This window comes from Rhagoletis pomonella, unplaced genomic scaffold, assembly GCF_013731165.1.
Source record: "Rhagoletis pomonella isolate Grant_MI unplaced genomic scaffold, Rhpom_1.0 Rhpom_scaffold_02351, whole genome shotgun sequence".
In the NCBI taxonomy this organism is placed as follows: Eukaryota; Metazoa; Arthropoda; class Insecta; order Diptera; family Tephritidae; genus Rhagoletis; species Rhagoletis pomonella.
Genome location: NW_023460905.1, coordinates 2,046 through 15,951, shown reverse-complemented (window position 1 = coordinate 15,951; position 13,906 = coordinate 2,046). Strand labels below are relative to the sequence as shown.

The 13,906-nt window shown below is 38.2% G+C and overlaps 1 protein-coding gene across 1 annotated transcript; it reads left to right on the top strand.

The window, feature by feature from the left end:
* The first annotated feature begins 11,526 nt into the window (after positions 1–11,526).
* Positions 11,527–12,061, top strand: LOC118753322 (electron transfer flavoprotein regulatory factor 1). The gene is made up of 2 exons (XM_036488197.1): positions 11,527–11,682; positions 11,743–12,061. Exons 1-2 carry the CDS (start codon positions 11,638–11,640, stop codon positions 11,947–11,949), a joined length of 252 nt encoding a protein of 83 aa, XP_036344090.1. The 5' UTR covers positions 11,527–11,637; the 3' UTR covers positions 11,950–12,061.
* The last annotated feature ends 1,845 nt before the right edge of the window (positions 12,062–13,906 follow it).

Below are 13,906 nucleotides of genomic sequence, written 5' to 3'. Positions count from 1 at the left end.
ACTCATCTGAGTCGTCGTCGCAACGCAAACCCGAAGCTGGCAAGCAAACTCGGTCAAATATTCGTAACCAAAGTTCCTCATTTGCTATCACTAATCCCACGTGTGTTCTTTGTTCCAGCTCCCCAACCATAAATTTGTCGGTTGCTCGCAATTCAAGGATATGAATACAAATCAACGCTTTGACCTCATCGAGAGGCATGATCTGTGTATAAATTGCTTAGGCAACGGGCATAAAATGGATCAATGCCCTTCGAAGAACCGCTGTCGCACTTGCGATCGAGCACTGTTCCAGACTGTTCAGATAACACAATCAACTGTATCTGCATCCCAGCCATCTGGATCTAATCGATCGACTTGGCAAACGTCTTCACAGCAATCAGCAGCAACCCACTCGCACATGGGAGCATCAGAAGAGGGTTAAGTTATTCTGGCAACGGCGTTGGTGCTAGTCAAGGATGTTACAGGTGCATACAAGTTGGGAAGCGCCCTACTAGATTCATGCTCGCAACTCAACTTCATCACCGATGACTTCGCGCAAAAACTTCGTCTTCGTCGTGAGAAACACAATGTGGGAGTCCGCAGTATTGGTGAATCGTTGACCAATCTAAAGGCACGTACGACTACGACTATCAAATCGCGCACTTCAGCATTTCAACTGTCGCTACAGTTTGGAATCACTTCGCACATAGCGTACCAGCCAGACACCGAGATCGATACGACCGATTGGAACTTGCCAGCTAATACAAAACTTGCAGACGAAACGTTTTTCAAGCCCCGGCGCATCGACCTGTTGTTAGGCACAGAAGCATTTTTTGACGCCCTTGCTGTTGGTCAAATTCGACTGGAATCTAACCTACCTACGCTCCAGAAGACGTTGTTCGGTTGGGTGGTCTCTGGTAGGCTCCGTAATGAGCGTAATGTGACGGCATCATCTTGCCTGTTGTCAAATGAAAGCTCCATCGACGAGAACTTGCAACGCCTATGGAAACTAGAAGCCATCAGTACGCCAACCAAATCGAGTCAGCCGGAACATCGCACGTGCGAAGAGGTTTTCATGAAAACTGTTCGTCAAGATAACACTGGACGCATAATAGTAAGTATGCCTTTTAAAGATGACCCCATTTGTCTCGGAGACTCTATCGATGTTGCTCGCCGACGATTCCTCGCGCTTGAGAGACGCCTTCTACGTTCGCCCGCAATTCGTCCGCAGTACATTGCCTTCATGAAAGAGTACGAAGGTCTTCGCCACATGTCAGAAGTAGCACAACCCAACTTAAAGGAGTCATACTACTACATACCACATCATCCTCCCCCGCCTCGTGTCGCACCTCATCGCAAACCTCATTGAACGGCCTATTACTGGTGGGCCCAACAATCCAACAAGATTTATACATGCTACTACTGCGTTTTCGTTTGTATCGTTACGCCATCACCGCAGACGTGGCTAAAATGTACAGGCAAGTACTTGTAGACAATAACTTTCGACAATTCCAATACGTACTTTGGCGAGCTTCCCCAGATTCAGATATCCGCACGTATCAGCTGAACACGGTCACATATGGCACAGCCTCGGCTCCATTTCTCGCAGTACACAGTCTCCACTATCTGGCGGACCAACACATGGCAGAGCTTCCGATCGGCGCTTTAGCAATAAAATCATCTTTCTATGAATGAATGAGCTATATACCCTCAAGCATCAAGTTGTCGAAGTACTCCGTCGCGGGCAATTTCCACTATCGAAATGGCATTCAAATCACCCCGAATTTATGGAAGGTCAAGCCACAAAGAGCTCAGTATCACTGACGATTACGTGACCAGCGCATTAGGAATAACATGACACCAACGAAGTGACTTCCTATCCTTCGCGTTCAATCCTAAACAAGAACCTACTTCAGTCACAAAGCGGGCAATATTATCTACCGCATCATCCCTGTTTGACCTACTTGGCATGTTATCACCACTGGTAATCACAGCCAAGATAATACTGCAAGAGCTTTGGCTATTGCAGCTCGACTAGGACGAGTCCGTTCCCCAACATCTGCAGCAAGCTTGGGCAAACTGCTTAATATCTAATATATGCGATCTCATCACTCACGGTACCTCGTTATTGCTTACAGCCCAACGCTCGCAACATTCAACTACATGGGTTTTGCGACGCATCGATTCGTGCTTATGGCTGCTCGGTATATGTACGCACTGAAAACTTACGCGGTCACGTTGTAGTTCAGTTGCTGACGTCGAAGTCGAGAGTCGCTCCAGTAAAAAAGCAGTCGCTCTCTAAACTCGAACTTTGTGGTGCGCATCTTCTGGCTTGTCTTTACGCCAAAGTAAAGGATATGCTTGCTAACAAACCCACAAACAGTTAATTTTGGACTGATTCCCAATTGGTGCTGCATTGGCTGCAACAGCATTCAATTACGCTGTCAACTTTTGTGGGAAATAGAGTATCCGACTGCAGATCTCAAGTCATCAAGTTGGTTTTCCAGTCCAGCCTTACTTCAGGATCAGTCCAATTGGTCAAACAACAAGGCTGTAGCTGATCTCGATGCGAACATTATCAATGCAGAAAAACGCAAAACGACTTTCACAGTAATTAAGGAAACTAATCATATTCTTGACGTCATTAATGGCATAAGTTCTTATCCTCATTGCTTACGTCTCGTCGCCTGGCTATTTCGGTTCTGTGACTCGTGCAGGAAGCGGTCAACATTCACTACAGCTTCACCATCGCCTGAAGAATTGCGACGCGCCTCGCATTGCATAGTATGGAATATACAACAGAGCACTTTTCTGTCGACTTTCAGCTACTAAAGAAAAATCAAGCTTTAAAAAGTAATTTGAAATTTGTCACTCCATTTATAGACGATTCGACCGGTTTTGAGCTCATCCAGGTTGGTGGTTGCCTTGACTACACCGAACTACCGGACAGTCAAAAGCATACGATTCTTCTACCCAGCAATTCACAATTTGTTTCATCGTATGTACGTCATCTTCATCTTCGGAATTATCATGCAGGCCCCAAAGCTTTAGTCGCTTTAATCTGTCTTGAATATTGGATAATCAACGCCAGAGACGTGGCTAGTCGCGTCCGCTGCCCGCTACCAAGAGAGCGTGTCCAACCAGCACGACCATTTCAACGCTGTGGAGTGGATTTTTGCGGACCAATAAATACTTACTTACGAATCCGAGGAAAGTCGCCTACCAAATCATACTTGGCTGTTTTCGTTTGTCTTGTCATGAAAGCGGTCCACATTGAGGTGGTCTCGGATCTGTCTACGAAGGCGTTCCTGAACGCTCTCAAACGTATGGGTGGTCGGCGAAAAATGCCATGTGACATTTTCTGTGACAACGCCACGAATTTTGTAGGAGCATCCAACCATCTACAAGACTTCAAGCAATTTCTCTTTAGCGATGAGATCCAAAATGAAATCAAAAATTTTTGTTCCTCCGAATTCATTAACTTCCATTTTATTCCCCCCAGGGCACCCTCCTTCGGCGGCCTATGGGAGGCAGCGGTTAAAAGCGCAAAGGGACTGATATATCGCACATTGGCTCATACAAGATTAACCTTTGAAGAACTAAGCACCGTCGCCGTGGAGATAGAAGCCATACTAAACTCGCGCCCACTCTCCCAGCTGTCATCAGATCCTAACGACTTCGAAGCGCTCACTGCTGGGCATTTTTTTTGTCGGTTCCTCGCTAAGAGCTCTACCCGAGCCCTCACTGGAAGATCGAAACATATCGGACTTGGATCGGTATGATATGATCACGGCTATTAAGCAACGCTTTTGGCGGCGCTGGTCTGCGGACTACGTCAACGAATTGCGCGCACGCGTCAAATGGACGACTCCTGCACCCAACCTGACAGAAAATACATTAGTCATCATTCACGACGACAACCTGCCACCACAACGTTGGAAGCTTGGTCGAGTTGAGTCCACCGTACTTGGACGAGATGGTCACGTTCGAGTTGTGCATCTCCGTACTGCAAATGGTACCTGCTGTCGGCCTATACATAAACTTGCTATTCTGCCAGTGTCTTGAAAGCGGATCCTTTCAACGGGGCCGGGATGTTGGATCACCCTTTAAGCAGTTGATGGTTACTCAAATAACTTTGAACTAATTCACTCACTCTAACCAACTAAACACCCACTCATTGTAAACATGCATACAGACACACGCACACGTAGTTAATCTCATTTATTATTGCACTCATAATTCTCTTTATTCTTAATATTTCGCTTGTACATAATTGGCAGGCATTCCAATAAATTATGACACATCTATCGCTCACTCCAAGCAGCTCGTTGCTTTAATCGTCTCGATAGTAATATATACGAGTTGAAAATTTCGCGTAGTTTGGTCTGGCAAAAATTCAGGTTTGGTTTGGAGAATATACACCCCACATCCGACTTTCCCGCAAGCAAGAAAAAGGCTTCTTGCATCGAACAGTGGCGATTACCAGGAGCTCACTAGAACAAATTATGTATTAATTATTAATGAACAACTAGAGAATACGGACCTTTGAGCTAGAGAAAAAAAGTGGCGTGGCCCGCCCCCTTTTCCGGATTTTAACGGCATATTTTTTTTTGGTGCAAAATGACAGGGGCGGCGTGGAATTTTCAACATTTTCAAACGCGTATATTTCGAAAACTATTCAACCGAATATGGACACAGTTGGAAAGGTGATTGAAGGGCCTTTCATTCGATATATCTATTGTTACGCTTATCCTCGAAACCTTGAGGGATTTCCCAAATACCTTCCGGCTCGTATCGCTGGATTGTTAAATAAATGCTTACGATGACCAAATAGTAGTACAATTAACTTAATTGTACAACAAACAATTTACAATACTTGCTAATACAGTAAAAACACTTTACAATACTTCTTAAAGCAATAACAACGCTTTACTAAACTTGTTAACACAATTAAACTTATAGCTTGCTTACTCGCAACTCACTTCTCTGCTCACATTACTTGTAGCTTGCTGACTTGTAACTAACTCACTTCGCTGTGGCGGCGCCCTTATATACCTGCGCTAGCACTTATGGCAACTCTAGAACATTCTGAAGTTTATCGCTCATTCTCTTTCTCTCGCTGTTCGCAGTGTTCATCCAACTTGACGTTTCTCTTTGTGGAACATTCTACGTCATTCCTCGAACATTCTGCCTATTTCTCGTTGTTCGCTTTGTGTTGCCGCAGTATTCGCCACACTATGTATATAATGTATACACATTGCGAGAAAAGGTAAAAAACGAAATTATGGCTTTTTTTTATAAAAATGTATGTTTTTCTCTAAAAAATACGTAACTAACTATACTAAAGAAATATATACAAACCATTTTTTAATCACCTTATTTGTTATAAGATTGAGTTGCAGGATTAAATGGATAATTAATCAAGCTACGCTATCCACAGTATTTTTGCGTAGAATTCCTTTATGCGTAGGCGGTCTTCGGCCGCGCTTAGGGATTATAACCCTCACTACGTAGAAGTCTTCTTTCTGTGTTGCCAAATAAAAGGGGCTGAACACCTTTTGCAGTGAACACCTTTCTGCGTAGGCGGCCTTCGGCCGCGCTTAGAGATTATAACCCTCACAACGTAGAATTCTCCTTTCTGTGTTGCCAAAGAAAAGGGGCAGAACACCTTTTGCAGAGAACACCTTTTTGCGTAGGCGGCCTTCGGCCGCACTTAGGGACTATAACCCTCACTACGTAAAATTGTTCTTTCTGTGTTGCCAAATAAAAGGGGGTGAACACCTTTTGCAGAGAGCATATAACATTAATATAGTTGTTTTATTGCACTGCTGGCAGTTGTACTTAAACCTAACTATAATAAATTATACGCCAAATTATAGGTATTTGTATGGTATTTCCGATAAACATATTTGTTAATATAGTTAATTACGAATTTATTTACGAAAAACATACATTTTTATAAAAGAACAATTGCCATAATTTCGTCTTACTTTTTCTTAAAATATGTTTGCATTATATAAATAGATATATATAATGAATGAAAGGTCCTTCAACTACCTTTCCAACTGTGTCCATATTTTGAAAATCGGTTCAATAATTTTCAAAATATAAGCTTTCGGAAATGTTGGAAATTGCACGTTTAGCCCCCCTAGCGCCGCCCCTGCCAATTTGCACCAAAAAAAAAGTTTACCATTAAACTCCACGGTGCAGCGAACAAAGGTGGCGCCGTCAGTGGTACCGCTACTTTGGTTTCGCCGATTTTGACATTTGTGGTAACTTGTAAACAAACTTTTGTTACAAATCAGCGAAAGAGAAATTTGAATTATAAGTGAAAAATCAGTTTAAATTGTGTTAATTTGCAATTTGTGAGTGATTTTTGAGTTGAAGACTGCGTAAAAACTAATAAAATGAAGTGCTGTGTGTTAAATTGCGACAGTCGTCAAGATGCAAGAAGTGTAGATGCAAGTGTAGCGCTGGGACGAATCGCTGCATTTTGTGTACATAGGGCACGGCAAAGCCGTTCCCGAAATGTTTCTCTATTATTATATTAACAGCATTTCCTCACAATGATTTTGTTTCTGCTCCACGCAGCCTCCATTAGCAAGTTAACTAATCAATCCCGCAGAGATGCTGCAGCAGCCTTAATTGCAAAGCAATGGAGTGCACTAAAACGTTTGCTGAATCAGCCTCAATTGCAAAGCAATGGAGTGCACTAAAATGTTCACTGTTCTCTAATAGATTAGGTGAAAAATGCAATATTTACACATTTAGCAAAATTAAAACACGTTTTGCGCTGTAAAGTGAACTGCTTTTGCAGTTTCAACTCGTTCTTCTTTTCGCTCTATTCTTTGTTTACTTGTGGTACACAAATGTCAACGCCCAGGACGGCGCAATCTTGTATTCTATCATTCTTGATTAAACTCAGCAGAAAGGGGTGCACCACGTCCACGTTTTCTTTTTTCTCTAGCTCAAGGGTCCGTATTCTTTAGGTATGCCATTATTAGTATGGGAGTATACATATCGCCCATATGCCATAAACATGAATGTGTAAAAATGAAAATTTTGGGAAATCAAGTTTGAAAGTTTTTTTTGACACAGCTCTACATTTATGCAATTGAAATTTTAAAATATTTACTTTCCGTGTAACTTTGAAGCGATTGTCGTTCAAACGATACTGACAAAACGATGTCGTCAAAACACTGGTTCATGCTGTTACGTGCTACTGTTACTGTTACGTGAAGCAAAACTGGAAATGAGTGAACGATATTGCACAAACGATCCAGCAATTTTTGGTTTTCATGAAACAAGACAATCTCAGCACGATATCGTCCAGATGATTGTCGTCATACGTGATTCATGCCCTGGGTTAAGGTATAACATAGAAAATCCAAAGATTAACCAAGTCAACCCAATAACTCAAAACTGATAAATTTGCACATTCATGCTTCTGGCATGAGGGTGACGATATGTAAATTAAAAACTTTAAAGGCGTGTTTCTCGGGTCTTCGGTTTTTTGAGTGGCATACATCAAGATAACCAACCGTTCAGCTATAGAAAAACTAAAAATGCAGATTGATAGTACTTTTTACGCTAATTTAACCTATATAAATATTATTTGCCGCAATTAAAAAGTAAAGTAGATATAAAATGTAAAACAAAAAAATTGTGATATTTTAAAATAATAATATTTTCTAAACTGCGTAACCGATTCAAAAGGTTATGATGTCAAAATAAAGACAATTAATTTATCTTCAAGCTGATATATAAAATGTGTATGCCTTTTTATATATTTAAGCCAAAAATGTTATAAAACAAAAAATGACATAATTTTTTCATAAAATAACCTTTTTTTTAGAAAAAGTCCATAATCAGTGCTAAAAAAAATTATATTATTTATAAAGTGCAAGTTTTTACCTTTAATTTGATATACATATTATATTATGATTTCCTTTTGCGTTTTCAGAATTTAGTGATAGTAAAAAATATAAATGCATGTATGTGCAAATGCATATTGTAGTTAATTATTGTAATATTAATTGGCCGTTCGTCAAAGGGGCGGTGGGCGAAAGGCAAGTGAGCGTGGCACCTCTAACCCACTGAATAACTCAGTGAGAGGGGAGACCAGTATGTTTGCATGTATGTATATATAAAGTAATGTAAAAAAAAATTTTTTTTAAAAATAAGCTTTTATTTAACATGTTTAATCAAAGGAATAAAATAAAGTAGTGAAACAAAAGATTTTTTAGCAAGAAAATTTTGTCAAAACTGCACTAAAATGAATAAAATAAAACAAGTTAAGGTCTCGTTAAAGTTACTAAAAGCCGTTTAGTGAAAGGAGTTATTCAAACTCTAATGAAAATTACTAACAATTTGTACTAATTTACTTCGTTTTTAAAAAAAGCTTGTCGCGCGAATAGCAAACCGGCATTTAAATATCTGCATACATACATATAAACACATACATACCTAACCAATTATGCATGTACGCTGAATTACCTCATCTTTCCCAAGGCTACATCACCGGGATGGTAACCCCAGTTGGTGCACACCAAACGGAGAATTCTATTTGGTAAGGGTTATAACCCCTAAGTGCGGCCGAAGAAAGAAGTTCTGAATTCTTAAACCTCAAAAGTAGATCATAATAAAATATGTATATCAAATAAAAGGTAAGAACTTGCACTCTCTAAATAATATATATGTATTTAGCATTGATTATGCACTCTTTTCTAAAAAAGGTTATTTTATGAAAAAATTATAACATTTTATTCGTTTTTTAATATTTTTGGCTTAAATATATAAGCAAGCAAACACATATTATATATCAACTTAAAGATAGGTTAATTGCCTTTATTTTGATATCATTACTTTTTTAATCGGTGACGTAGTTTAGAAAATATTAACCTTTTATATCTCCTTTAAAGTGTGTTTGCATTGTTCAACTTTGCGTTCAACATTTGCGTTCAACTCGGCGCAGGGTTGCACGAAAAAAAAGTTGAATGGCTAAAAATATCAAAATATGAAAAAATATCAAAATATTCGCCATAAAAAGGTGTTTGCATTGTTCAACTTTGCATTCAACTTTTGGTTGAATGGCCTTTCAACTAATCGCTTTCAACAAAGTTGGTCGCCAGCCAACATTTAGCCATTCAACTTTTTTTTCGTGCAACCCTGCGTTGAGTTGAACGCAATTGTTGAACGCAAAGTTGAACAATGCAAACACTGCTTTACTTTTTAATTGCGGCAAATAATATTTGTATAGTTGAAATAAGCGTAAAAAGTACTATCGGTATGCATTTTTAGTTTTCCCATAGCTGAACAGTTGGTTATCTTGATGTGTTCCTTCGAACGTTCGCCACAATATTTATTGGGTAATACCATGTTCTGACCGACATCGAAAACATGTTTTCGTTGCTAAAACTGGTTTTTGACTTAACACTTGTGTTTTCGTCCATGTAAAATCTTTCAAACGAAAACCAGTTTTCGCTGAAAACTACTTGAAAACTCACGTTCCACTCATTCCAATCAGTGTCTTTACTAGTTTTTTTCGATTATCTATCGAAGTGGAAGTCATATTTTATCAAATTTAATACGCCATTTCGGATTTATTGTTAATTGGCTGGTAAAAGTAAAATAAGAATGAAAGTAAGAGGTTGCAAATGAAAAGAAAATGAGGGAAAAGTATGGGTGAATTCCAAAACGTCAAAATACAAAACATCAGTATCTTTTATTTCTAGACCTCAGTAGATTTGAATGCCAAATGTGCGCAACCACGGTTAGATGCTAGTTTTCTACTAAGTTGCGCAAGTTAGGCTTTTTCTTCTAGTGTGGTTTAGAAATAAAAGAGACTGATACTTTGTATTTTGACGTTTTGGAAAGCACCCTATTTTGTTTTTGTTTATGTGTTGCAGAACTGTAATCAGAGGATGTAAGAAATGTCAACGAAAACACTAACAGCCGGAGTGAACAGTCTTCAGCCCTCAATCCCAAAACACGTTTTCAAAGTGTTTTCGTTGTCGATCAGAACATGGTATAATTTAAAAAAAAAAATACTTAAAAATGTTCTTAACTCGTCGATACCTTTCGGCATTCGCTATATTTACTCAGGACTTGTGAAAAAGTATCGAGTTCTCGATACAACTCAGCAGGGATGCCGGTTGAATTTAAATAGATACCATTGAATACATTTTTAGACGAAATTTTGCGGGATACTTATTTTTTCCGGTCAGTATAAATGTGGATACTTTTTTAAATAGGCCAAAATTTTATATTTCCTATAAAGTTTTTTTCGTTCAAAAATCGATTTTCATTAAAGATGGTAGAAAGCATTACGTTTTATAAACGTATAAAGAATTGCTACTTAAGCGTGAAATTAAAGCATTTTATTTTTTGCGAACGAAGCAATGAACATATGAAGAGATCTCACCAAAATAGGTATAAGCGCAATTGCTTTAATTAGCTTAAAAGGATGCTTTAAGCAAGATCTTAATAAACATATCGTCGTTTAAAGTACAAAACCGCGTATCAACAAAATGCAAAACCGCGTATCAAGATAATGCAAAACCTCGTACGGGACGTTGCATAAATTATTTTCTAGAGAGTAAAAACACTTATATTTCAAAATGGTTCTCTTTTTTATAAAGCAATCGCATTTCTGTCTAGTATATTTCAGGACGAATGGATAAGGATTGAGCCAAGAGCTTGTGTGAGCAAATCCAATTTTTGGCAGCAAACGTCAGTTACGCGGTTTTGCAGAATGACGATACGCGGTTTTGTACTTTAACCGACGATATATATAAAGTAAATTATACTCTTTCTGTAGTAATCTCTTTCATATCACATATTTTCATATGTTAATTTAAAAGAAAGAAGATTTCAATGTAGTTTAGAAAACTAAATTTGATTTATTTAAGGAAACTTTTATGAATTTTACTGAAAAGGCTTTAAATACACTCTAAAAAAGTTTTGTTTATTTGCGCATATTGAGAGAGGTAACCAGATTCCTCTTTTAATGTGTGCAAATTTGCACGCAGTGTAATAAAATTAATCATTGCCTGTTTACTTTTACACCTAAAATGTTTAAAATAAAGTAATGTTTATTATTAGTAGGAAATGTATTTGTAGTTTGAAAATTTTTGCAATTTTAAACATTCTATATATGTGTATTTATGTGTATATTTTAAAGATCTCAAGTTCAAAATCAAATACTGAACATCCTATACGTATATTTATGCAGATTCTTGGTGAAAAATAGATACTTTTCAGTAGTAGTTTTACATGCTCTTTTTAGAGTGTACTTGCTATTTATTATATTTACTTTGCAAATTACTTATACACAAAAAATGTACTTTATAAATTGAAATTACAAATGTTTGATTTTATGCACATGTATTCCAAGTCCTCAGGATGAGTTAAATTATGTCTTTTTCATGAAAATGTTTGGTTTTCTTACAAATTATGAGATGTTTATGTAAAAAAAGAAAATTGGATACATTTGGATACATTTTTGGCTTGGTCAGGGATACATTTTCTTGAGACGGCGCGGCAACACTGCTACTCAGTGCTCATGAAAAGTATCGATATTCTGCACTCGGTAATCGTGTCGTTCAATCAGTATGAATATCTAGTGTAGAAGTTAATACACTTGGATTTTAGTTGGTAATGTCATCTGAGTTAAAATCGAAAGTAGTTGGGCTATACAAGCATGTAGATAAGTAGATAATGTAATCCGATAAACAAATATACATAAACTTCTCATTTGTGTAGCTGCAGTACTTGGGTAGGGAATTTCCCGGCCCAAATGGACCAGAAAAAATCAGGCAGCAGATACGCGATGCTTTTCTGAAGAATAAGTATGAAGCGGACCCGAAGAAGATAATGGCTTTAGTAGCACATGGACGATATGTAGCTAAGGAAGTGGAGGCTCTTTATTCTCTGAAGAAGTATAGGGCTATGAAGCGTTATTATGACTAAACGAGTTCGTGTGAAAGTGAACCAATGCCATAACTTAAATTGTGTGCTTCTCTAGTATCACCTATCGTGTTATTACAATATAGGCTGCATTCTAAAAGTTCAAAATACAAAGCATCAGTCTCTTTTATTTCTAAACCTTAGTAGATTGTAATTCCAAATGTGCGCAACCAAGGTTAGATGCTAGTTTTCAACTAGGTTGCGCAAGTTAGACATTTTCTCCAAGTGCTGTTTAGAAATAAAAGACTGCCCCTTATTATCAGTTGCATTCGATTTTCGATCTTAGCTGGTTATCGAAGATCCAAAGTGAAATTCGTATCATGAGCTATGCAACCGCATGATACAATAATAGGTTCTTTCCCTAACAATCCGGACCGGATCCGGTTATTAGAAACTAAGCGAAAAGTTTGCTCAAAAATGGAACATAATCCAGAAGTACGGGAACGCAAAAAATCACATTTCATGCCCAGAATTTGTGAAACAGCTAGTGATGTGCTGAATTTTCGGTACTCAAAACTTAAAAGAGATATCGGTCACCAGTACTTTTCGGTACCCGATACCGATTCTTTACATTAAACCCTCGCCATTAAATGCATTTCAAGTTTAGAAAAAACTTGAATTACTAATTTATATGATATCGCCTAAACACTTGAACTTATCGCAACAGAGCAATATTATTTTATGAGTTTTAATCTTAGTTGATCCAAGGTTCAAGAAAAATGCTTTTACGGATGAAGAAGGCTTTCAGGGGGGAGATTCTGTAACCAGTTAGCGACAAGTTTCGGAACGATATCGCACTTGTTGACGTAAAAGTATTTCATATCATACGTCAACAAAACTGATGCCGATTCGAAAATTGTCGCTAACTGGTTACAGAATCTGCCCCCAGGCCTACAAAAATGATATCGTCCGATTCAGCTGGAACAAAAGTGCTTCAAACAAGTAAGAGTTTCTCTGCATTATGGCCTCGAACCGACATATATACATCTTTCATTTGTATCCGTATTAAAAGCTCTATTGGCTCCTACATTTGGGTTTTTATAGGCGAGTCTCCCCTGAACTGTTTTTTTCCTATTTTTGGCCTGTTTATTCGAAACCTAAATGTTTCGGTACCGAGTATCGAGAGTATGGGGTACTTTTCAAATCGGTACCGAATATCGATCAATACTTAAAACTATTGACTCAGCACAGCACTAGAAACGGGCAACATGTTAACACAAAACAGCTGATATACACTTTGACGCTATCCGTTTTTACGCGGAGAAAAAGTCCGGGCTGTTTTGGGCAGGAAAAAGAAGACACGATCCAATACGTTCCAATTTTCGCTCTCTATTACCAATTTTGTTGAGTACGGGAATGATTTCTGGGCTATTTTGGGCACCCGCGGGATCCCGCGTTGCGTACGGGAAAGAACCTAATACAAGGCGGAATCAGTTGTGACAGCTCGATTTGACACTGCCTTAGCTCAGTAGAATAAGAAGAAAAACGGGAAGAAATGAATCCCTATTTGGGGGAAAAATACAAAATTTCATATTTTCTTCTGAACAAAATTTACTTTTTTTATAGTATATTCGCAATGAAATGAAATAAGATATGGTAATTCTCTAGGGTGGGGTAACAACCCCTAAAAAAGGTGCGGAAAAGTCGGGAGGGGTACCAAACGACGCGTTTCGGCCCCCCTAATAACAATCCGAAGGGGGGGCTAATATTATTAACCATTTAAAAGTTATGAACAAAAAACTTTTGTTAAATTTCGTTGTTTTCTATGGGCAATTACACCGACAAAGATTCACTAAATCACCTGTTCTCACTTTTTAAACACTATTAAAATATATAATTTAACTTATTTATTAAAGAAACACATAGTTTTATCAACCTAAGATAGATTATTTTGTTATTAAAAAGAAGATGACAATCTTTGCGAGCTGAAACGCGAGATTCCAAAATAGCTATAGTGCTG

Bases quoted from the DNA above. Each gene is read 5' to 3' on its own strand.
- LOC118753322 (XM_036488197.1), top strand. From the start codon at position 11,638: ATGTCATCTGAGTTAAAATCGAAAGTAGTTGGGCTATACAAGCAT. The intron at 11,683-11,742 runs GTAGATAAGTAG...TCATTTGTGTAG, and splicing joins TAGTTGGGCTATACAAGCAT to CTGCAGTACTTGGGTAGGGA.